The sequence below is a fragment of the Somniosus microcephalus genome, chromosome 1, assembly GCF_052327205.1.
Source record: "Somniosus microcephalus isolate GS21.2 chromosome 1, FLI_Smic_1.0, whole genome shotgun sequence".
Lineage (NCBI taxonomy): Eukaryota > Metazoa > Chordata > Chondrichthyes > Squaliformes > Somniosidae > Somniosus > Somniosus microcephalus.
In genome coordinates, this window is record NC_140987.1 from 53,513,272 (window position 1) to 53,539,742 (window position 26,471).

General features: G+C 44.7%; 1 protein-coding gene across 1 annotated transcript in view; it reads left to right on the plus strand.

Moving 5' to 3' along the window:
* The window catches only part of snx25 (sorting nexin 25), a 321,585-nt gene that overhangs the window by 159,690 nt on the left and 135,424 nt on the right, over positions 1-26,471 (plus strand). The window contains exon 7 of the mRNA XM_085981347.1: positions 19,620-19,690. Coding sequence (XP_085837473.1) covers positions 19,620-19,690 — 71 coding nt within the window. The remainder of the gene's footprint in view (positions 1-19,619; positions 19,691-26,471) is intronic.

Sequence of the window (26,471 nt, forward strand, 5' to 3'; positions counted from 1 at the left end):
GAGAGACATTTGTCCATGGGCGGACACAAAAGGAAGTAAGGTTGGGAGGTGGAAGGGGGATGTGGGTGGAGAGCGATGCAAGGAAGTGATCAGAGATGGCCTTATCGGTGATTGACATGATGGATGTAGCAAGGCCACGTGAGATGGCAAGGTCAAGGGGGGTGACTGTGAATATGGGTTGGGGAGTTTATATGGAGGGAGAGACTAAGGGAGGATAGAAGGACAGTGAACTCAGGAGAGAGAGCATGATGAATTGAGATGGAGGTTGAAATCTCCGAGGTTGAGAAGTTGCTCGGTGCAGAGGCTGAGGGAGGAAAGCAGTGCAGATATCTCAGTGAGAACATATTTATGGTACTTGGTTGGTGCGTAGAGAACAAGGATTTTAAATTAAAGGCGAGAGTGGTGGAATGAGGTGAGATGCTCAAAGGAGGAGAAAGTGCCGGAGGAGAGATGTAGGGGGACAGACCAAGGTGTGATTTGCTGATAGGAGCCACGCTGCAAGTGGTGGAAGGTATATCCAGGCGGGGAGGCTTCATTTAGGGGGAAGGTGTCATCACCCCTCAGCCAGATTTCCGTCAAGGCCATGATGTCGAAGCAATCATCCACAATAAGCTCATGGATGGCAAGGGCCTTGTTCACAAGTGAACAGACATTCTGGAGGGAGATGTGGAGAGGAGTGGTGATAGCTGATCCACTGGCAGGTCCCACAGGGTCAGCGCTGGGAGGGGTGAGTTGGACGGGAAGGAGATTGGCAAGATTAGCCCCAGCGGGTGCATTGGGCGGGAAGGCCGGTGAGAGAGTAGGATGGGGCAGTTGGGGTTGCTGCTCGTAAGGAGGCAGCCCCAAGTGCCTCAATGGGCCCTTCGGAGGATGCCAAGAGAGGCACAGAGGGAAGCTGTAGACTTATCTAAGAGGGAGTCAAGCCTGGGACGACGGCAGGAGAGTAGGAAGGTCGAGGAGTGTTAAAGGGTTGGGCTAGGGATTTAGGAGGGTAGAGTACCCGAGAGGGGAGAAATGAAAGGAGGCATGACAACAGGAGAGAGGGGTCTAGAAGGGGTGAAGAGAAAACAAGTAAAGAAATGGAAATAGAAGTGATGGGCGCTGATCCGGAGCGGCAGCCAAAACGTGCATGCGAATGTGTAAGGGTAAACCGGGAAAGCTTTTTCTCCCCGAGCTGGACCCTCTGATATGAAGGGTCGACGTCCGCCTTATTCTCAATCAATCACTCGGAGTCCGGAGGTTCGTTCAGTAAAGCAACTTTATTCACAAGTCAACAGGGAAGACACTCATCCTGGGATGAATGCTCCCCGATCGTTGAAAATCTCCTGCCTTATATACAGGTATTATTCTGAGTTGTGGCTACTATTTGCAATTAGGTGCATTACATGTATACATTTCTTTCATCATACAGTTGGCTTCGGGTGCAAATTCTTGTGACCTGTGTGCATTGGTCTTGTGACCCCATACGTTATCTCTCAATACATTCCTCAGTTAGTGATTCACGGTTTGTGCACTTTGGCCACGACTACACCAGACTTTCCTTCTGGACATTGTTCATACCAATTCCTTATATGGTTGGATATGTGCTCTGTTCCTTAATCCCCTCAACTTAGCTCTTTTTTTAACCCTTTCAGAATGGACACGGGGAAAACTCAAGTTACATAGCAATTATTCGGATAAGTATATCCTGGTAGTAAACAGGGAGTGGAGAGGAGACAATAGGGAGTCCAGAGTTCAAGTCAAAGGTCCTGTGGTGGGATTAAGTTGATGTAGGCAGGGTGGAGTCAACGTGGAGCATCGACGAAATGTTGTCCAAGTTCAAAGACAGGTGTGGCAGGCGAGTGAAGTCCAGAAGCTATTTGAGGAGTAGAGGCAGGCAGCGCAAGGAGCGCACGTCAACCCAAGCAGCCCACCCACCCGCCCCTTCAACCACCATCTGCCCCACCTGTGACAGAGACTGTAGGTCCCGCATTGGACTCATCAGTCACCTGAGAACTCATTTTTAATGTGGAAGCAAGTCATCCTCAGCTCCGAGGGACTGCCTAAGAAGACGAAGAGAGTATCGGAGGACGCATTGATAGAGGTATTTCTGTGGGAATGAAGACCCAGGAGGTGTGCAGAATCGGTAGTGGGGGAGGAAAAAAACGGTGGATAAGTTGGAGGAGGTCACCTAAGATCCAGAAGCGGCGGAGAAATGTACTTCGGCCCAGGAGAGTGAATCTCTGGCCAGGAACCAGGCTGTAGGTGAAGCTGAAAAACCAGTAGAACCAGTCACAGACTCAGCAGGTAACAGCAGCGGTGGGGGAAGGGCTGTAAAGCTGCTCAAAGTTACTTTAAAATTTAAGCAACTGAGCAGCAGAACCGAGACACAGCAGCTGAGACTTGCGGTGTAGTCCAGTGCAGAATCGTAGTCTTAATGTCCAGAGAAGGCCAGGAATTTGGGAGCAGCCTGGCAAGAAGATTGTTCTGACACCATTATGTGTGGTAGTAGTCCAGCAACGCCTCAAATTAAAAAATTCTCACCCTTGTGTTCAAATCCCTCCACAGCCTCACCCCTCCCTATCTCTAACCCTCTCCAGCCCTACAACGCTGAGATCACTGTGTTCCTCCAATTCTGGCCTCTTGTGCAACCCCAGATTTCCTTCGTCTCGCCATTGGCAGCTGTGCTTTCAGTGATGTAGGCTCTAAGCTCTGGAATTCCCTCCCTAAACCGCTCTACCTCTCCTCCTTTAAGACACTTCTTAAAATCTACCTCTGACCAAGCTTTCGGTCACCTATCTGAATATCTCTATCACTTTATCTGGCTTGGTGTCAAATTTTAACTGATAACGTTCCTGTGAAGCACCTTGGGATATTTTACTACTTTAAAGGCACTATATAAATGCACGTTGTTGTTGGAACGTAAGACGTAAGATGCAGGAGGAGGTCATTTGGCCCCTCGAGCCTGCTCTGCCATTCAATAAGATCATGGCTGATCTGATCTTGGTCTCAACTCCACTTCCCTGCCCGCTGCTCCCCATAACCCTGGACTCCCTTGTTGTTGTAGTTGGTTGCGTTTGGTTGGGTCGGTAGACTATATGCAGCCCCGATATCAGGCGGTGATGGCACAGATCAGTTTCTTTTGCCTTCACTGCAGAGTATCAGAAAAAAAGTAAATTTACAACGCTGCCTTCAAAGCATCCCTGTAGTTTTCTTATTAAGCATGTTCATATTCTGCAGACATTATAAAATACATGTCAGGTTCTGTTAACATCCCGAGAGGTATCATTCACAACATTGACTTATCTAGTATATTTAAAGAGTATGGAGTAACCAGCACACTGCACGAAATGTGCTAAGTGGGGATAGAATTTGCATATATATAGCATCTTTCATAACTTCATGACGTCCCAAAGCACTTCACAGCTAATGAAGTACTTTTGAAATGTAGTCGCGGTTGTAAGGAACTGCAGCAGCCAATTTGCGCACAAGGTCTTAAACAGCAAGGAAATTAACGACCAGATATTCCGTTTTAGTCACGTTGGTGGAGGGATAAATATTGGCCGGGACATGGGATGAACTCTCCTGCTCTTTGAATAGCGCTGTGGGATCTTTTATGGCCATCTCAGAGGGCAGCTAGGCCCACAGTTTAACTTCTCATCAAAAAGACGGCACCTCCGACAGTGCAACACTCCCTCAGTACTGCACTCAAATTGTCAACTGAGATGGTGTGCCCAAGGCCCTCGAGTAATTCTTGAATCTGCAACCTTCTAATAGAGACGAGAGTGCTACGACTAAGCCAAGACTGACAGCTAACCCTCGGAAGGCGGCCCATGCAGTATTTGAGATTTCCCCTACTGTTTCAATATAAGTGCAAGTTACCCAGGTACTTTTTCCCTCCATTTAATGAAAGAAATCCAGTGTCACAGACTCGCCATCACCCCACCTGAATCAAATAATCAGAGGGGTCTGGCACTTGGAAATGGCCCTGTCTTGTAACCACTAACTAAGGCGCTGACTGTAAGCATTATTTATAGGAGTGTACCTTTCTCCCAGTAAGCCAGGCTTTTACACGTTTTATCTGTAAACTGAAAGAGCTGACTGCGAGAGGTCAGTGTACAGCTGTGATAACGTTTTGTCAGTCAGTATTGAAGTCGGAGATTGCTAGTCTTAATGCCCAGTTTTCCCATGTCCCAGTGTGTCATTTTCTAGCGCTGTAATGCTGAGAATAGGCCCTGCAGCGCTGTCAGAAACACATTCATCTTGCTACAGAAGGTGGCTATTGAAGTGTTTTAAAATAAGTGGGTGAGTTGAATTTAAAAATAGGTTATGTAAAGGACGGCGATAAAATTGGGACAAAGTTCACAAACAGGACCATGCAGTCGAATCCCGACTGCACTCTTCACTATCCGCATTCGCAATTGTTCATGAACTGGACCTGTGGGAGCTGAGGTAGTCGATCCTTTCAGTTGCTGCTCTGGAACTTCATTTGGGGATTCGGGTCAGGTTATAGAATGATACAGCACAGGAGGAGGCCATTCGGCCCTTCGTGTCTGCTCTTTGAAAGAGCTCTCCAATTAGTCCCACTCCTCTGCTCTTTCCCCATAGCCCTGCAATGTTTCCTTTTTAAGTATATATCCAATTCCCTTTTGAAAGTTATTATTGAATCTGCTTCCACTGCCCTTTCAGGCAGTGCATTCCAGATCATAACTCATTGCATAACATTTTTTTCCCCTCATCTCTTTTTTGCCAATTACCTTAAACCTGTGTCCTCTGGTTCTCCTGCCACTTTCACCCTATTTACTCTCTCTCAAATCCACTCATAATTTTGAACACCTCCATTAAGTCTCCCCTGAACATTTTCTGCTCTAAAGAGAACAATCCCAGCTTCTCTGGTCTCTCCACATAACTGAGGTTCCTCATACCTGGTACAATTCTAGTAAATTGTGCCGTGCCGTCTTTCGGATGAGACGTTAAACCGAGGCCCCGTCTGCGCTCTCAGGTGGACGTAAAAGATCCCATGGCACTATTTCGAAGAAGAGCAGGGGAGTTATCCCTGGTGTCCTGGCCAATATTTATCCCTCATCCAACATAACAAAACAGATTATCTGGTCGTTATCACATTGCTGTTTGTGGGACCTTGCTGTGTGCAAATTGGCTGCTGCGTTTCCCACATTACAAGTGACTGCACTTCAAAAGAAGTACTTCATTGGCTGTAAACGCTTTGAGATGTCCGGTGGTCGTGAAAGGCGCTATATAAATGCAAGTCTTTTTTTTCTTTCTTGCTTTCTTAAACCTCTTCTGCACCCTCTCCAAGACCTTGACATCCTAAGGTCATGTCTTTTGCTGGGCTTCTTAACTGCCACCATAGGTCAACTTGGGGATTCAGACCAGGTAACTTATCAGCATTGAGCTGAACATTAATTTTCAGATGATCCGCTCTATTGTGACTAATAATCTCAGTTTCAGTTGTACAGGTGTTCCTTAAAGTATTCTTTTTAAGGCAGGTTGTTGGGGCGGAGTTGAGAGTTTTTCTGTGAAGTAGGCAGTGTTAAACCTGACTTGAGAGAGCTCAGTACTGACCCTGGATAGCAAGAGTGGAACAAGTTTCATTTTTCCATCACTCGCCTTGATGAACAAATAATTAATCCAAAATAGCAATTAAACTGAAATAAATGAAGATGACTGAGACTTCATGAAAACTGAACAGCTGCCTCAGAACAAGATCCATGTGATAAGTTAATGTAAATGTATTGTAGTGCATGTTGCATGCCTTCAGATATGTATTCAGTGATATCAGAATAACTAGCTTTGTATTCTAGCCAAGTTTATCTGCTTATTTCAGACAAAAAACTGAAATGCTGATCTGAAAAGTGGACCTTTTTTTTAATGAATGAGAGAATCTTGACCTGACTTGCACATTTTTCATAGTTAATGTTTGGGGTGGGGGATGTACAAGAGTGAGCTATTACAGTCCCTAGTATAAGCTCGGGGCGACCTTAACCACTTGAAACTAATGTAGATTTTTTTTTTTTTTATGAATTCATGTTTCCTTTGCTTTCCGCCTGATTTTTTCCATCTATTTAACTCAATATATGAAGTATAGGTACAATGGAAGCTATATTTGCCTGCGTAACAGTCACACAGTTCAAAAAAAAGATGAGGTACATTAGGACGATTCTGACAGTGCGATAAGATGCTGTGTGCACTGTGGCGTTGTAGGCAGTGTAGATGAAAGCATAAAATTACAAAGGGATATTGATAGATTTAAGTGAATGGGCAAATCTGTGGCAAATGGATTTCAGTGTAGGCAAATGTGAGGTCATCCACTTTGGACCTAAAAAGGATAGAACAGGGTACCTTCTAAATGGTGAAAAGCTAAAAACTGTGGAGGTCTAAAGAGACTTGGGGGTCCAGGTACATGGATCATTAAAATGATTGTAAGCTCTCCGGTTACTGTCTGACTGTCGCAATCAGGTGGAGCTCGAATCTACTAATCTAGTTTAATCAGCTTTAGCTTTAGGAATCATGAAGAATTGATGAGGTCTAATTCAGTCTTTAAATGTACCATTAACATTCATTATTCATTTCAAGTAATGGGTAGTCCCTCTATTCAAATCACTGCCTGTCACTGGTCTAGTGCAGTGTTGTCCACTAGAAATCGCTGACTAGCCACAGATGACGCTGTTTTAACCACATGCATTAATTTTAGTAGAAAACGCCTTTTAAAAAAAATTGTTATTATGGGATGCGGGCGTCGCTGGCAAGACCAGCATTTATTGCCCATCCCTAATTGCCCTTGGGAAGGTGGCGGTGAGCTGCCTTCTTGAACCGCTGCAGTCCGTGTGGTGAAGGTATTCCCACAGAGCTGTTAGGGAGGGAGTTCCATGATTTTGACCCAGCGACGATGAAGGAACGGCGATATACTTCCAAGTCAGGATGGTGTGTGACTTGGAGGGGAACTTGGAGGTGGTGGTGTTCCCATGCACCTGCTGCTCTTGTCCTTCTAGGTGGAAGAGGCCGCTGGTTTGGGAGGTGCTGCCGAAGAAGCCTTGGCGAGTTGCTGCAGTGCATCTTGTAGATGGTGCACACTGCAGCCACGGTGCGCCAGTGGTGGAGGGAGTGAATGTTTAAGGTGGTGGATGGGGTGCCAATCAAGCGGGCTGCTTTGTCGTGGATGGTGTCGAGCTTCTTGAGTGTTGTTGGAGCTGCACTCATCCAGACAAGTGGAGAGTATTCCATCACACTCCTTACTTGTGCTTTGTAGATGGTGCCTTAAACGCAATACAGATAAATAAATGTACTTCACTCCAATGTTCCCTTTAAGCTGCGCGGCTGTGCAGTGCTCTAGGGAACCCGCGCAGCCGGCTTTTCAATGCAGAAACCGCGCATGTGCGGTATTTTGAATGGCCCGCGCAGCTCCTTAAAGGGACCACGCGGCACCAAGTAAAATTACAGGGAACATTGCTTCACTCATATTTACTTAACAAACATCTACCACTATTCAGTGACCAAGGAAGTAAAGCACTCGCAATGGTCAAAAACATTGGCATACTCTGCTTTTCGTCTTACCGTTTTACCAACAAACGCACAAAAGGGTTAAAGTACACATGCACACACTGTGAATGAGTATTGAGATCACATACTCAATGACTGTACTTCATTTTAATGCCTAATCAGAAATGCAATTAGCCACATCTGGATTTTCAATTAGCCATATCTGGCTAGTGGCTAATTCATTGGATAACACTGCTCGAGAGCTTTCTCTACCTTCATAGTTACTGCATTCATTAAATCTGAGAAATACTGATGTAAGCCAGAAGCGGGCCAAGTGATATACAAGGTCACGCTTAGTTGGGTACAGATGACAGACTTCGAGTGATGGTTCAAAATGATCCTTTAATTTTCACAGGCCTGGGGAAAACCTTCTGAGACCCTTCTCCGATTCGACTCCACCGATACCTTGGTTATGTTTTACATTTATACACACAAATTGCATCCCGCCCTCAGGATGTTCCCGATGGTTGGGGAGTCCAGAACCAGGGGTCACAGTCTAAGGATAAGGGGTAAGCCATTTAGGACAGAGATGAGGAGGAATTTCTTCACCCAGAGAGTGGTGAACCTGTGGAATTCTCTACCACAGAAGGCCGTAGAGGCCAATTCATTAAATATATTCAAGAAGGAGTTGGATATATTTCTTAAGGCTAAAGGGATCAAGGGATATGGAGAGAAGGCAGGAACAAGGTACTGAATTTGGATGATCAGCCATGATCTCATTGAATGGCGGAGCAGGCTCGAGGGGCCAAATGGCCTACTCCTGCTCCTATCTTCTATGTTTCAAAGCCATCGACGTCTGAATGACAAATATAAAGCATGACATTAATCACATTTCCGTTATCAGTTGGTTCCGGGACCTTCTGTGACTGCGGCCTTGGCTTAGTCGACAACCGCCCTTTGTCTCTGGCCAGATGATTTGTTCAGTAACATGTTTTCTTAAGATAACAGTTCCTGTTCTCGTAACAAGCTCAAGTTACTTCTTTTGTACAAGCAGGTAGATTGTGATTCGTTCCAATCAACCCTGTCTAGACAGCCATTTTAGTTTTGTACATTGCAAACTTCCTTTAACCTTGTCTTTCATGTCTTGTTTCTCAACTTTTTGATAGTGGTTAAACATATATATATATAATACACACAACCTTTTGTACAAGCAAGTCCTCTTAACCGCAACTACGGAGCGGGCGTCCGACATTTTGATCAATTTACTACCTCCTGTTAACGTAATACACATGAACAAAACCATGAACAAAACCTTAAACACAAATTTTAGTTACTTCAAATACAATTTGGGACTCTTAAGCTTATTTCTTAAGTTTGAATTCTACCTGAACATCTGCTAAATGCGGTATATATGTATAAAAAATATGATAAGTTACCATGTATACTGTACGTGACCCAATAGAGCTCAAAATCGTACTGGAAGCATCACTTTTGGCAATAACTTCCTTTCAGTGACTTGAGGGGGGATAATCTTCATGCCAAGGTGGGAGAGAAATAAAAATGGTTTAAATGAGGAGCTCAATGACTGACTGACTATGGTGGGTGGGTTGAAAAGCCATCTGCCATCCCATCATTTTGTGTTCCTGTTGAGATGATCTAGATTTAAAAAATACAAATTTTGTCCTGACTGAGCCATAATAATAATAATCAACTTTATTGTCATTGTTAGTGCACAAGTGCAGTACAACGAAATGTAGGCTTGCGGCTCCCAAGAGTGTACATTTAGATTAAGACATTTAAACATTCAACATTCATTTGGCTTGTTATACATTAACATAAACATAACCATAATAAAGTGCATTGGCAGATGTGCAGGCTTTAGAGTTTATTTGTGGAGTTCAGTAGGATGACGGCCCTGGGAAAGAAGCTGTTCCTAAATCTGGTCGTTCGGGTGCGAATGCATCTGTAGCGTCTCCCAGATGGCAGGAGGGCGAACAGACTGTGGCTGGGGTGGGTAGGGTCTTTGATGATGGACCGTGACCTCCGTAAACAGCGTTTCTGGTATATGTGCTCTATGGTCGGTAGCCGGGTGCCGGTAATGCGTTGGGCAGTTTTGACTACCCGCTGCAGGGCTTTCCGGTCATAGTAGCTACAGCTGCCATACCATACTGTGATACAGTTCATCAGGATGCTCTCTATTGTGCAGCCATGTCCTTCATTGTAGATCTGCTGTATCAGCATATCTGTTGTTGTTTTTGAGAAAGTGAATTTAGGAATCAAATGCACAGACTGTTCTTCTAACCCCCATATCAGAAAAAGTGAAAACACCCACATCTCCCTCCTCCCATCCCCTTCATTAAGAACATGCTGTTGTACTCCTGTAGGCCATGGTTGATGATAGGAACTATCTTTCTCTGCTATGTGGCTCTTTACAATGGGAGTAGATTGTTCAAAGTAACACTTTTGCATGATTTTCTGCTTCATTTACTAATCTGTGGCATTGTCAGCGTCTGTCAAGGTCAACACAACAAAATTGTCAAAATGGCTCAGCAGGCAGCTCTCAAGGCCTTGGCGATAATGAAAGAATGTTTAAAAAAAAAAACACTTTTTGAACTTGCTATTATTAGAGAATCGGGAACTGCAAGGCTAATTTCCCGAGTCAATTGATTAATTTGACAAGATAATTTTGTCTTTGGTATTGCTGTAATCTTCAGGCTGTGCTTAGCTGCGTTTTTTGATGGTGTCATCTCACGCAATGCTTTATGCCGTAAAGCCACTTTGACATTGGGAGGTTTTTTTTCTGGGCCTTCCTCTTTTCAATGATGGAGAGTGGGAAGGGCTTCTGTTTTTTTCCCTAAATAAACTCTGTGTTGTTATGTAATGACATCACTAATCGTGCCTATGCTTAAGCTGTGATTTTAAATCTGGAGAGAAACCCAAAAAATAAAGCTCCCAAGTTTTGAGCGCCATCAGATACATGCATTTAATATAGTGGGCACCAGGTTTACTTCCTGGATGTGTTGCCTGTAGAAGACGTGGTTACCATGCCAACCATCGCGGGAAGTTTCTCCGCTAAACTTAATAATTTTGACACCACTCGCAAAGCGTCTTCAAGAACTCAAAAAAAAAAAAATCCCCAGTGACAAATACCCAAGAATGATATGTGAGGAGGACAAAAGCTTTGAGGGCTGAAGGTCATCATGCATGTGTCATGATGGCGGAGGTCCTGCTAAATTAGAAACGGGCTAATGTAGCTTTTTTCAAAAAAGGCGAATAAAGTAACCAAAATGAACAACCGACCCATTAGTCTTGCATCAGTTGGCATACTAATAACATATTATTATGAATGGACTTTGAGGATCTATATAAAAATATCAAGAACGGGCCGCTCAACAAGGTTCAGAATGGGCATTTCCTGCTTGACAAACTGCAGTTTGATTTTCCTTTGCGGTCGGCACAGTCCAGGTGGATGTTTGAAAGCAGTATGATGTCGTGCATCTGGATTACCAAAAAGCCTTCAGTAAAGTTTAGCATGAAATACTGTTACAAAAAGATGGAGTGGTCTCAGGATTGTTGCCGGACCTCTACTGTTTCTACTGTACATAAATGACCTGGATTCAGAAAAGCAATGTGAATTGGTCAGATTTGCAGAGGTCCCTAAAATTGTGGTGTTGAGTTAGGTAGGAGAGAGGCTGAAAAAAATCTGGGTGTGATAGTAGACCGTACCCCGAGGCTGAAGGAAATCTGGGTGTGATAGTAGACCATACCCCGAGGCTGAAGGAGATCTGGGTGTGATAGTAGACCGTACCCTGAGGCTGAAGGAGATCTGGGTGTGATAGTAGACCGTACCCCGAGGCTGAAGGAGATCTGGGTGTGATAGTAGACCGTACCCTGAGGCTGAAGGAGATCTGGGTGTGATAGTAGACCGTACCCCGAGGCTGAAGGAAATCTGGGTGTGATAGTAGACCGTACCCCGAGGCTGAAGGAGATCTGGGTGTGATAGTAGACCGTATCTCGAGGCTGAAGGAGATCTGGGTGTGATAGTAGACCGTACCCCGAGGCTGAAGGAGATCTGGGTGTGATAGTAGACCGTATCTCGAGGCTGAAGGAGATCTGGGTGTGATAGTAGACCGTACCCCGAGGCTGAAGGAGATCTGGGTGTGATAGTAGACCGTATCTCGAGGCTGAAGGAGATCTGGGTGTGATAGTAGACCGTGCCTCGAGGCTGAAGGAAATCTGGGTGTGATAGTAGACCGTACCTCGAGGCTGAAGGAAATCTGGGTGTGATAGTAGACCGTACCCTGAGGCTGAAGGAGATCTGGGTGTGATAGTAGACCGTACCCCGAGGCTGAAGGAAATCTGGGTGTGATAGTAGACCGTACCCCGAGGCTGAAGGAGATCTGGGTGTGATAGTAGACCGTATCTCGAGGCTGAAGGAGATCTGGGTGTGATAGTAGACCGTGCCTCGAGGCTGAAGGAGATCTGGGTGTGATAGTAGACCGTACCCTGAGGCTGAAGGAGATCTGGGTGTGATAGTAGACCGTGCCGCGAGGCTGAAGGAGATCTGGGTGTGATAGTAGACCATACCCAGAGGCTGAAGGCGATCTGGGTGTGATAGTAGACCGTACCCAATCATTACAACAATTAACCAAAAGTAGCAGAATGCTGTGCTAAGCTGCCAAAACATCAGAATTTACGTCTGAGGTCATCATAATCTGGCTGTTCAGTGCTCTGTTCAGACTACAGCTTGAATACTATGTTTAGTTCTGGCCAACAACGGCCATGCAAAAAAGGGCCATGAGGCTGACCCCAGTATCAAAGGATTGAGTTTTGTGTGCAAGTTAGGAAAACTCTGGATCCTTTGCTCTGAAAAGAGGCAAATGACAGAGGATATCAGTGATGTGTATATATGTGGAATAGAAATGGCTACCGCTGAGTGCTATTTCAAGTTCAACCACAACCGAAGGAGATGGGGACATGGATACAAACTGAAACAACGAGTTCGGTACTGATGATAGGACACTGTTCTTCGCGAGTGATTAATCACAGAAATCACAGAAACCCCACAGTGCAGATAGAGGCCATTTCGGCCCATCGAGCCTGCACCGACACATATCCCACCCGATCCCCGTAACTCCTACACCAACACATATCCCACCCTATCCCCGTAACCCCACGTATTTAATCCCCCTAACACTAAGGGTCAATTTATCATAGCCAATCAACCTAACCTGCACATCTTTGGACTGGTTGTCTGAATGGTTGTCTGAATAGGGCAGTGGAGGCAAAAAGTCTGCTACAATTGAACAGGCAATTGAATACTGTGATAGGGGAGATCATGGATGAGATGAATAGCTTCCATCTCTGTACTTTGTGATGGTGCGAGACAAATTTTCAATATATCTTTTGGGAGAAAGAACTTGTATTTACATGTGCCTTTCCTGTTCACAGGATTTTTTTTTTTATTCGTTCATGGGTTCAGGGCGTCGCTGGCAAGGCCAGCATTTATTGCCCATCCCTAATTGCCCTCGAAGTTGGTGGTGAGCCGCCGCCTTGAACTGCTGCAGTCCGTGTGGTGAAGGTACTCCCACAGTGCTGTTAGGTAGGGAGTTCCAGGATTTTGACCCAGTGGCGATGAAGGATCGGCGATATACTTCTGAGTCAGGATGGTGTGTGACTTGGAGGGGGACTTGGAGGCGGTGGTGTTCCCATGCACCTGCTGCCCTTGTCCGTGTTTGGAGGTGCTGCCGAAGAAGCCTTGGCGAGTTGCTGCAGTGCATCTTGTAGATGGTACACACTGCAGCCACGATACGCTGGTGGTGGAGGGAGTGAATGTTTAAGGTGGTGGATGGGGTGCCAATCAAGCGGGCTGCTTTGTCCTGGATGGTGTCGAGCTTCTTGTGTTGTTGGAGCTGCACTCATCCAGGCAAGTGGAGAGTATTCCATCACACTCCTTACTCCTACTGTTCCAAAGTATATGACAACCAATGAATTATAATTTATGTGCAGTACAATAACCATAGAGTTATACAGCACGGATAGAGGCCCTTCGGCCCATCGTGTCCGCGCCGGCCATCAAGCCCTGTCTAATCTAATCCCATATTCCAGCATTTGGTCCGTAGCCTTGTATGCTATGGCATTTCAAGTGCTCATCCAAATGCTTCTTAAATGTTGTGAGGGTTCCTCCCTCCACAACCCTTTCAGGCAGTGAGTTCCAGACTCCAACCACCCTCTGGGTGAAAAAGTTCTTTCTCAAATCCCCTCTAAACCTCCCGCCCTTTACCTTGAATCTATGCCCCCTAGTTATTGACCCTTCTACTAAGGGAAAAAGCTCCTCAGTATCCATCCTATCTATGCCCCTCATAATTTTGTACACCTCAATCATGTCCCCCCTCAGCCTCCTCTGCTCCAAGGAAAACAAACCCAATCTGCCCAGTCTCTCTTCATAGCTGAAGCGCTCTAGCCCTGGTAACATCCTGGTGAATCTCCTCTGCACCCTCGCCAAAGCGTTCACATCCTTCCTGTAGTGTGGCGACCAGAACTGCACACAGTATTCCAGCTGTGGCCTAACCAGTGTTTTATACAGCTACATCATAACCTCCTTGCTCTTGCCTTCATTAGCCGAGGCATAGAATATAAGTATCCCATATGCCTTTTTTACCACCTTATCCACCTGTTCCGCCGCCTTCAGGGATCTGTGTACTTGCACACCCAGATCCCTCTGACCCTCCGTCTTGCCTAGGGTCTTACCATTCATTGTGTATTCCCTTGCCTTGTTAGTCCCCCCAAAGTGCATCACCTCGCACTTTTCCGGGTTAAATTCCATTTGCCACTGTTCCGCCCATCTGACCAACCCATCTATATCGTCCTGCAGACTGAGGCTACCCTCCTCGCTATTTACCACCCTACCAATTTTTGTATCATCCGCGAACTTACTGATCATACCTTTTACATTCATATCCAAGTCATTAATGTAGACCACAAACAGCAAGGGACCCAGCACCGATCCCTGTGGTACCCCACTGACCACAGGCTTCCAGTCACAAAAACAACCTTCGACCATCACCCTCTGCCTTCTGCCACTAAGCCAGTTTTGTATCCAATGTGCCAAGGCACCCTGGATTCCATGGGCTCTTACCTTCTTGACCAGTCTCCTGTGCGGGACTTTATCGAAGGCCTTACTGAAATCCATGTATACCACATCCACTGCGTTACCCTCATCCACACACCTAGTCACCCCCTCAAAAAATTCAATCAAATTAGTCAGACATGATCTTCCCTTGACAAAGCCATGTTGACTATCCCTGATTAATCCTTGCCTCTCCAAGTGGAGACAAATTTTGTCCCTCAGAATTTTTTCCAATACTTTTCCTACCACTGATGTTAGGCTCACTGGCCTGTAGTTCCCCGGTTTTTCCCTACTTCCCTTCTTGAATAATGGTACTACATTAGCGGTTCTCCAGTCCTCTGGCACATCCCCTGTGGCCAGAGAGGCCCTGAATATATGTGTTAGAGCCCCCGCAATCCCTTCCTTTGCCTCACACAGCAGCCTGGGATACATTTCGTCCGGGCCTGGGGATTTATCCATTTTTAGGCCTGCTAAAATCGCCAATACCACCTCCCTCTCGATGTTAATATGTTCGAGCATATCACAGTCCCCCCGCCCTATTTCTATGTCTACATCGTCCTTCTCCATAGTGAAAACAGATGCAAAAAATTCATTTCGAACCCCTCCTACATCTTCCGGCTCCACACACACATTGCCACTTTTGTCCCTAATGGGCCCTATTTTTTCCCTAGTTATCCTCTTACCCTTAATATACTTATAAAACATCTTAGGATTTTCCTTTATTTTGCTCGCCAATGTTATTTCATGGCCCCTCCTTGATCTCCTAATTTCTTTTTTAAGTATCCCCCTGCACTTTTTGTACTCCTCTAGGGCTTCCTCCGTCTTTAGCCTTTTGTATCTGCCAAAAGCCCTCCTTTTTTTCCTAATCCATTCTCGTATATCCCCTGACATCCAAGGTTCCCTGTGGTTTTTGGAACCACCCTTGACCTTTACGGGAACATGTTGCCATTGTATAATCTCAATCTCCCTTCTGAAAGCCTCCCATTGCTCCGATGCGGATTTTCCTACAAGTAGCTGATCCCAGTCCATTTTGGCCAGATCCTGCCTTATCCTATTAAAATCGGCCTTCCCCCAATTTAGAACCTTTATTTCCGGCCCATCCCTGTCCTTTTCCATGAGCACCTTAAATCTCACCATATTATGGTCACTGTCACCAAAGTGCTCACCTACTAGCACTTTTTCCACTTGGCCAGCCACATTCCCTAGAATTAGGTCCAGTACCGCCCCCTCTCTTGTAGGACTTTCTACATGCTGGCTCAAAAAGCTCTCCTGGATGCACTTTAAGAATTCTACACCCTCTGAGCCTTTCACACTCTGACTATCCCAGTTAATATTGGGGAAGTTGAAATCCCCCATTATTATTACCCTATTATTTGCACATTTCTCTGAGATTTGCCTAAATATCTGTTCCTCTATCTCCCCCTGACTGTTTGGAGGCCTATAGTACACTCCCAGCAAAGTGCTTGCCCCCTTTTTGTTTTTAAGCTCCACCCATATGGCCTCATTAGAGGAACCTGCTAATATATCATCCCTCCTTACTGCAGTAATTGACTCCTTAATTAATATTGCGACACCCCCTCCTCTTATACCTCCCCCTCTGTCTCGCCTGAAGATTCTGTACCCCGGAATATTGAGCTGCCAGTCTTGCCCCTCCCTCAACCATGTCTCCGTGATAGCAACAATATCATACTCCCATGTGTTTATCAACACCTTCAGTTCATCCACCTTATTTGCAAGACTCCTTGCATTAAAATAGATGCCATCCAGCCTTGCCCTTATATATAAGAAGGTTTGTGTCTTGTACTTAAGTTTGTTGTAGACCAATACGATCACCTAATTTTCAATATCATTTTAGATTTATGATAAGAATTCAGCATGTATGTTAAGGTTCTGTAGTTTTCTAAATTGTATGTTCCTCACAGAGCTGTGCTCATGATCTAATTTCTATCTGAATTTCAACAGGGAATGATATTCATCTAATGGCTGGGGGACGAAACTTCATGGCGGGAGGGATTTTCCTGGGTCTGTGTCCGGGTGTACTGGACTGCCTGAGTGTAGAGCACATCGGAAAACCAGGTGGATCTTTTCACAGGCCCGCGCTCTAACCTGTCAAATATTTATTGAGCCCAGATGTCCCGGGCACCAACCCAGGAAAATCTCCCCTCGCACAATTACTTTTAATATGGATGCGGCATTTTAAAAAAAAATCTGATTTACATAAATTGGGTCTTACTGAAAATAAGAAATTTTGAACAAATAATGTAAACAGGAGATTCCACTCTTTAACAGGATTGCATAAAGATTTTGGTGTAGGTGAGACACCATCCAGGTATTTCTGCTCCAGTAGAAGCAGAGCCCTATTGGGAGAATGTAGAATACAGCCTCTCGCTGCCCCTTACACATCCTGAAGTTAGACAACCCAATGTTGTGGTAATGGTTAAGTCTATTGGCAGATGTGCAGTTGCACATTTGGGAAAACTATTTCCTTTTATAATCAAAACCAATTTCAAAAACCAGTATTTAAGTTGAAGTCCCATAAATAAATAATTGACACATGCATGGGATAAATGGCACAAGCACAAACAACGGCAATGATGACAACAACAACTTGCATTTACACAGTGCCTGTAATGTCGAAATTCAGACTAGAAATTAGACAATAAGCCCGAGATCTGTGAGGATACATACAATGTTCACAATTTAGAAAACTGCAAAATTTTACAGTGCTTCACAGGGAAAACATAAGCAAAGGAATGGATACAAGACCATGTTGTGTAAGTTTTAATGGTGGGGACATGAGTAGAGAGATGGTGGCTGAAGAGGCAGACGTGTGGAGAGCCAGAATTGGAGGACTAAGGCGGCAGTAGGGAATGCAAGGCTATAGGGCGAGTCTGTGGAGGGATCTGAAAATGAGCCGAAGGAGTTTAAATTCAATGCATTGAGGGTTAGAGAGCCAGTCTAGATCAGCAAAGGCGGGATTGATGGGTGATTCAAATTTAGTGCAGGAGAGGATAAGGGAGGCCGAGTTTTGAATAAGTTGGAATTTATGGAGGGAAGAGGATGGGATGCCGGCAGGAGGACATTGGAAAAATGAAGCCTACCGGTGACAACAACCTGGGTAAGGCTTTTAGCTCTGGTGGGGGTGAAGGGGAAGGAGGTGAAAGTAACCATCCTTGGTGATGGATAGCATATGGTGTTTGAAAGTCAACTCTGACTTGAATAGGACACCAAGGCTTTATTCAACCTGAGCTAATTGCTGAGGAGGAGGATGGGATAGGTAGCAAGGAAGCAAAATCTATTACTGGCTGAAAATCGTGACTTCTGTTTTCCTGATGTTCGGCTTGAGGAAATTTTGACTCCTACATGAGTTAATGGCCCGGATTTTGCGGTCGTTATGGCAACGTACTCTGAGTATGCCGTTATACCTCCTTTTGAAATCCAACGAAAGCTCGGGATTTCCAGTCGCGCTTGCGTGAAATCCGGAACTTGCGGACCATTAACTTACGCATTCACAGGCCATCCGCATGGCCCACGACAAAGCTATTGCTGGCGCAGAGTTGCCGACTGGCCAGCAGTTGTGTCCGGAAATGTTACGGTTGATGCAAACAGACACACAGCCTGTTTGCATCAGCGTAAGGGAATACCTCGGCATTGATTTAAATATTTTTATATCGGAAATTCTACACATACACTGTATCAAATGAGTTTCTGCAAGTATTGGCCTGGATTAGTGTTTTAACGATGTTGAAAATTATCAAAAAATTTAATTTTTAGTGAGGTTGGTGGAATGAAACTAATTACAAATTAAATTCCAATCCTGTAAATTGTAATTAAATCTGATTTCGGGATTCCCTTCGGAAATGATTAAAATTGAATTCTGTTTTGTGATTGGAGGACCAGGCCCACGTGATCCCAGGTACACTTCCTCACCGCCTGCGTCCCTGGGATCCGTGGACCATTACGCTGCCCTCCGCCTCGCAGCGTCAGACTGCAAGTTTTCGCAGCCTTGCCGCCATCAGGTAGGTGCGTATTCCTTTTGCGGGTCAGAGGCATACACTGGCGGTACGCCCCCGACCGCAACTTTTGGCCCATTGTCAAGTGATCTGACAACACAGGTGATTGTGATAATGATGGAAGTAATGGCTAGGTAGAGCTAGCTGTGGGCAAGCTGACGCCTTGCTTCCAGGCAATGCCATTGAGGGACAGAGATGAGGAATGGGTGGGGAGGTGGTCTGGATACATTTTGGGGACTGAAGAGGGGACTATATGGGGGTGATGAGTATAGCCGTTGATGCAGATGTACTGGCAACGCTAGGGTAGATAGAATGGAACTACATGAGGGCAATCCCATGGAGCCGAACAACAGAAGAGAGGTGAAGGAGGAAGGCATGGTTGAACATCATGAATTTGGGAAAATAAAGGGAAATAACTTTCCTCAATCAGTCATTCATTAAAAGTGTCATTTGTGACATTTATTCGCACGGGTAGAATCCTAGAATTTTACAGCACAGAAGGAGGGCATTTGGCCCATTATGCTGAAAGACCTAACCATTCAGTCCCTAGCCCCTGCCCTTTCCCGATATCCTTCTAAATTTTTATTTCCAAATATTTATCTACTTCCCTTTTAAAAGCGAGTATGGAGTCTGCTACCACCACCGTTTCTGTTGGGCATTCCGCGTCCTAATGATCCTCTACGTAAAGGAAAATTCTACTAACCTCCTTTTATTCTTTTGGTGGTGATTTTAAATTTGTGCCTTCTGGTTACCGACTCACTGACCAGTGGAAATAGTTTCCTTATTTGCCTGATTAAATCCCTCAGCATTTTAAAAACCTTGAACAGATCTGCACTTAGCCCATTGGCATAAAATTGAAACTTGGCTTTCCCAGTCGACACTTCAGTACGCTGGCGCTGTAGTTGCTATGGTTACTGTGTATTTTTATGGAATTGTCACTGAAGTTGTGAATGCAAGTATTGCTTAAGCCTAAAGAATTCAAAATTCTGTCTCTTAAACAGGTATCAAATTGTCGTTGAAATTATTCAGGCAACTACTATCAGCAGCTTACCGCAGATGAAGAAATCGAAAGGTAAGCAGTCAACTGAGCTCCTTCCTACTGCTCCCCGTGACTAAAATCCTTTCACCACACATGTAACCTCAGCAACACTTGCAGCCAGTTGCACTGGACTCATTAAGTTCTCATGCAGTAGCCAAGTGAGGCCGTCTTTATTTTTTGTGCAACATAAACCGAGATAATGTCAATGTGATAAATTTTCGTAACCCTCCCATCCTTAAGATAGTGGCTAATACTTGGCTTCCACGGGCAATGATGACCCTCTGATAGATTGTCCCAAAGTTGAGTTGTTTATGTATGTTAGCAGCCTGTGTTCTGTTGTGGCGCACCGTCACCAGTGAGGCAGACTGTGCATTTGGCCATGAATACTCCAGCAGGAATAACAACAGAAAAGTGCTGAAAACACTCAGCAGATCAGGCAGCATCGAGGAGAGGAGAAACCGAGTCAACGTTTCGGGTCGAACCCTTTGTCAGAACTGGAAAAGGTTCGGGAGGAGAGATTTTTAAGCAGGGGCAGGGAGGAGGGGAGGAAAGAACGAAGGGAAGGTCTGTGATGGGATGGAAGGCAGGAGAGATTGAATGACAAAAGGGATGATAGTGTAAGGCAAAAGGTAATGGGACAAGTTGAGAAACAAAAGATGGCTCCAGCAGGAGTGGCCGGCTAGTACGGTCAGGACTGAGATGGCTGGCCAATTGTTTGTAATTTTTGGTTACTTTTTTCATTCCTCCCCCCCCACCCGCCCCCCCCCTCAAAGTGTGCCAGTTAATTGTGCTGACCCACTTCCACTCTAGCTTACAGCTGACGATTCAGCACAGAGCAGACATCAGGTGAAGTGCTTCATCCTGCATGTTCATGCCTGCATTCTACGTAGATAACTCTGACTGAGATGGGTTTCTTTCTCACATTTTTTAATGAATTGTGGATCTTGCCAAATTCTGCCAGAAGGAAATTAAAATTGATTTCAGTTGCTGCTGTCTGTAAGTGAAGGTCAGTGTAGGAATTGATGACCAGGTTAGCGCAGTCTGTGTCTGTAGATGATGGCTGGAAGCATTTCCATTCGCAGTTCTCTTTGCTGCTGTTTAAAGCTTAGAGCATGGTAATCTCTCAGTAGCAGTTGTTAGTGTCAGGAGGTGGTAAGATGTTTCTGAGATTTAGAAGTTTGTGAGGAGCAATGCACTTGTGGCGTGCAGTTATCTTCCTTTGCTTGAAATTAGATTTTATAAGAAGCATTAATAATTAATGCTATTGATACAGCCCATCTGCTGAAATGATTACTGAAGTACATTATTGCTCGATAAAACAAGTGTTCGTATCTATTACTTATTGCATGTAAGAGTGCACTGGAAGTATGGACAGGTTGTTTTCAAAGATGACTTGATTTATGCCCTGTGGTTGAATGATAGAGACCTGTGGCTCAGTGGGTAGCACTCTCGCCTCGGAGTCAGAAGGTCGTGGGTTCAAGCCTCACTCCAGAGACTTGAGCGCACAAATCGAGGCTGACACTCCAGTGCAGTACTGAGGGAGTGCTGTACAGTCAGAGGTGCCGTCTTTCGGAAGAGGCGTTAAACCGAGGCCCCGTCTGCTCTCTCAGGTGGACATAAAAGATCCCATGGCATTATTTCGAAGAAGAGCAGGGGAGTTATCCCCGGTGTCCTGGCCAATATTTATCCCTCAACCAAAATAACAGAACAGATTATCTGGTCATTATCACATTGCTGTTTGTGGGACCTTGCTGTGTGCAAATTGGCTGCCACGTTTCCCACATTACAATAGTGACTGCACTTCAAAAAAAGTACTTCATTGGCTGTAAACGCTTTGAGACGTCCTGAGGTCGTGAAAGGTGCTATATAAATGCAAGTCTTTCTTCTTTAGCTAGAAAAAAAGTTAAATATGTTTCCCTGCTCATTCCCTCATATGTAGTCCTGCCCTAGAACTGTACTTCTCATCTCTCCATGGGGTTATCTTACTGGAAATGTAATTTCCAGTGCTTTTGTGTCATCTATAGACCCACCACTTGTGAAGATTACATTTGGGTTTTTGGTATAAATCTTTAAAACGTAAAAAAAAATAAAAACTGTCTATAGCTTTTTCCCCTCTCGTCTGGCTTCCATGCTTGTCTTCCACAGGCAGAAATGACCCAGATGTTGATGTTTTCCCAACTTCGCATAGGTCCTGGAGATGGTCATTGAAGAGACAAGTGAACATTCTAGTAGATGAGATTGACCAGTCACCACTCAGGAGTAGATGTCTACATTTAATAGAAGCTGTGCAAATGTCCTTGAGATTGGCAAAATTAGCTAATATTGAAAGGTGCAAGAGTGGCTCCCTCAAATGTTCAGTGAGTTTATCCAGTAAACATTTGTGAGTCATATGGACCACGATTGGCTGCAGGTCTGCTGATCTTAGCCAGGGTGTTGGTAAGAAATCTACCATTGGAAAAAATGGCCCTGGATTAGGGAGGGGGAAAATTGGCCAAGGTTCCCACTCCTAATCACCATCCAGCAACCCTTGACGGAAGTGCGCACCTGTGTGTTGGGTATGGGCAGATTTAGATTCGGCTGTGATGTTCTCTATGATAATATCCTTCTGTGTCGCCGTCAAGCCTCGCATACAAATAATGGGCACACCGAACAGATTATCGACCGTGCGGTGAGTATGGATTCCCGGTAGCCCTTCAAAAGGAAACAGGACAAGTTCCAGAGATGGGAGAACATTTTCCGTTATCGAGGGTGTGTTGCAGGCTAGCTGGGATTAGAAGGATTTATGGGTTACCACCATTCCTGAAGGCTTTGCTCAGTTGCCTTCAGGGGTCAGAGAAGAATTCCCAGAGTTTTCCCTAAATTGGCATAGTTCTTTTTTTCCTGTTTATTTGTCTTTCCCAGGAGATTGCATGGTGGTGGGTCAGTAGTGTGCATGGCTGCACTGTGCCTGGATGGGGCAACTTGTTGGACCCTAGCCTTTTCATACATTAGTATATGGGGAGATCCTGGTGGAACTGAACCCACCAAGAAGTTTACTTCTCCAGGAGAGAATAGGAAGGGGAGAAAATTGGTGAGAAAAGAAAAAAACGAAACCATTTTTTAATTGCATTCTTTCAGTCACACTCATTACAACAATGTAGTAGACACGTGCCACTTTCCCATGGAGAACCAGAGTGTGCTTGTGCACTAACCTGGCCTTCGAGTATTGCAGCTTACTGCTCACAACCATGGCATGATGCACAACGAGCATAAATATTATTTGCATTATTAGACATAAAAAAGAAAATAACACTGGGTGGTGTGGGGTTTGGAAGAATAATGTGCTGCTAAAACAAATATGGAACTATTTGGTTTACGATGTAGGATCTTACAATGGGGATTGAGAAAATACAGAGGACAACTAGATGGGATACATGTGTGACATAAGGGGGTAGGTTTGTTCTACCTCCTTTGTTTACCTCAAGGGTCTTTGTTTTGAGGTTGTTTGTGATGTGCTCTTCTTCAAAAACTGCTTCAACGGGTTAGGGATATTTTTTGGCACTGCATGGAATGTCAATGTCTTTTTGGCAAGGAAGGTTTGCATCCTGCCTGAAATCAATTCCTTCAGGTGTGGCATAGTTATTGCAGACGGAGGAGCAGGCTCAAGTGTAAATGCAGTTGATGAAAGGTAGATGTTATAATTGATGGAAAACGAGCTGTTCACAGATCAACAAGCGACTCAAGCTGGAGGTGGGTTGCAGCCTGGTTACTCCCAGAAACTAACTACTGTATAGCTTATTTAATTTTACACTACTCACATTTTGTACTTTGAGCACCCATGCCACCTACTCATAGATTGATAAAATCCAGCTCAAATGTTGCTGGTAGAGGATTAGTAGGTGCACTGATATGGGCTGTCAATGATGTCAGATCATAGGCCATATCTTGCTGATGTACCAAGTCCATTTCAGAAGACTTGTTTGGAATATTTTTGTTTCAGCAGCAAATGCTGATATCACAGTGCTTGAAAGAGTCATGATGTGAGGGAGCTGCGATAACATGCAGTTGATGCTGAATCATCCACGCATTTACGATTGTAACATTGCTAATAATAATTCAGCTCCCCCAATAGTGGGCCTCAGTATCTCCTTCAAGCCAGTATCTCTGAGATTATCTCCGCTTGCTGTTTAAAGAAAAAAATATCTTTCAAATTAAATTTCTTGTCCATTATGACTGCTAACATTATTCAGGTTTCTTTCTTATTAGTTTAGTCTTTAAGTTTCTGTATTTTTCTTCTTTCTAATTAATTGTTTTCTACTTTTGTTATTCATACAGATCTATTCGCAATTTAAATTTTTCATTAATCACATTGTACCAGAAAAAAAATTCAAGATCGAGCCACCATGGCAGCAGTTCCCCCATCTACCGCACGATACATCTCAAAAAGAAAATAACACAATTAGCTTGTTTAAAAAATAAAAAAAAATCAATGGTTTAGGGGGGAAAGGAAAATTCCAAATGTGCTGCTGCATGTTATAGTCACCCCAACTGGTGTCCCCCCTCCCCCCCCTCACCCCAGTGTATGGACTGTTGCACCTCAGCAGAGTCAGCAGGTATCATAAACGTCACTGACCTCTGGTACACAGTACTCCAATACTCACCACACCGCTGAAGCCTGATGTTTAGAGCCAAACTACTGCGCTACAAATCCTATAAGCCACTGCATGGCTCAGTTGACACAGGCTGCGTGACAGCATGTGCAAAGACTGCAGTTGTACTATGAGGCTAACGCAATATAAGCAGGAAATAGAACTGCAGTTCCCACAGGGTTTTTAAAAAAATAAGTTCACGGGAAGTGGGTGTCACTGGCGAGGCCAGCATTTATTGCCCATTCCTTGAGAAGGTGGTGGTGAGCTGCCGCCTTGAACCGCTGCAGTCCGTGTGGTGAAGGTACTCCCACAGTGCTGTTAGGGAGGGATTTCCAGGATTTTGACCCAGCGACGATGAAGCAACGGCACTATATTTCCAAGTCAGGATGGTGTGTGACTTGGAGGGTAACTTGGAGGTGGTGGTGTTCCCATGCGCCTGCTGCCCTTGTCCTTCTAGGTGATCATGCTACCCCAGGCCTCCTTGTGTCTCGGTTGCCTACTGTCCTGTCCCTCCCACCTTCGAGGTCTCAAGACTCCTTCATGGCCTCCAAGGAAAGAAATATAGCGCCTTTCACGACCACCGGACATCCCAAAGCGCTTTACAGCCAATGAATTACTTTTGAAGTGGAGTCACTGTTGTAATGTAGGAAAAGCTGATGCCAAATTGCGCACAGCAAGCTCCCACAAACGGCAATGTGATAATGACCAGATAATCTATTTTTAGTGATGTTGATTGAGGGATAAATATTGGCCAGGACACCGGGGATAACTATCCTGTTCTTCTTTGAAATACTGCCTTTACGTCCACATGAGAGAGCAGACGGGGCCTCAGTTTTAACATCTCATCCGAAAGACTGCATCTCTGATAGTGCAGCACTCCCTCAGTACTACACTGCAGTGTCCATCCAGATTTTTGTGCTCAAGTCTCTGGAGTGGGACTTGAACCCACAACCTTCTGACTCAGAGGCAAGGGTGCTACCCACTGAGCCACAGCGGACACGTGACCTGGCTGGCTCAGTTCAGTCTGCTTTTCTTCCTGATGTGAGCACTCAATCGCATTGAGTCTTCTGTGTATCCCTGCTTTCTAATTCAGCCTCGAGACCAGCTCCAGTCCCAGACTAGCTGCCCTCGCTCCCAGCCAATGCACTCCCTGGACATCATTGCTAACTCCCTTACCCTTTCAAAATAAAATTAATAATCCAGCGGGCATTTTGAATTAAACAAATTGTTCCAGGGAATGTACATTATTTAAAAACAAGCATGCAGTTGCTGAATATAAAATGTAATTTTGCATAAGTGTAGTTCTGTTTAATATTTCAGTCTGAGCAATGCCATGGGAACAATTAGGGGCAGCACGGTGGCATAGTGGTTAGCACTGTTGCCTCACAGCGCCAGGGACCCGGGTTCGAATCTGGCCTCGGGTGACTGTCTGTGTGGAGTTTGCACATTCTCCCCGTGTTTGCGTGGGTTTCCTCCGGGTGCTCCGGTTTCCTCCCACAGTCCAAAGATGTGCGGGTTAGGTTGATTGGCTATGATAAATTGACCCTTAGTGTTAGGGGGATTAAATACGTGGGGTTACGGGGATAGGGTGGGATATGTGGTGGTGTAGGGGTTACGGGGATCTATCTGCACTGTGGGGTTTCTGTGATTCTGTGATAAGTAAGCATATTTTAAAGCAACAGAAGGAATCCAGCAAGAAGGCTAATTAAATGGAGTACAAAAATACTTGTACACCAAATATTGAAGATAAACAAAACATTGATATGAGGAGCAAACAAAATACAAATAATTAGGAAATGGGTGATAACTGATCATTTTAATGTTCTGTTTAATATTTCAGTCTGAGCAATGCCATGGGAACAATTAGTTTTAAAAAAAATACCGAATGGATGGAATAAAATAAAAGCTTTTTAATCATACTTTTCATCGTAACTAAGAAAGCGACTGATAGTGACTGAATTTATAAGGTTTAAAAGACAGACACTCAGCTCTGTTATAAGGAACCCCTGTCACTGGTGGGATCTTGTGATTTTTCATGGCTGTCTGTCAAGTGTTCTTTACAGTAATTATTTAGCTGAATCATTTGTGCTGAGATTACAGTCATTGTAATATATGGGATTTCTATTCCCCTGCCTTCTTTCCTGGAGAAGTCCACTCACCTTATAAACTGAAGCAGGTACAAACAG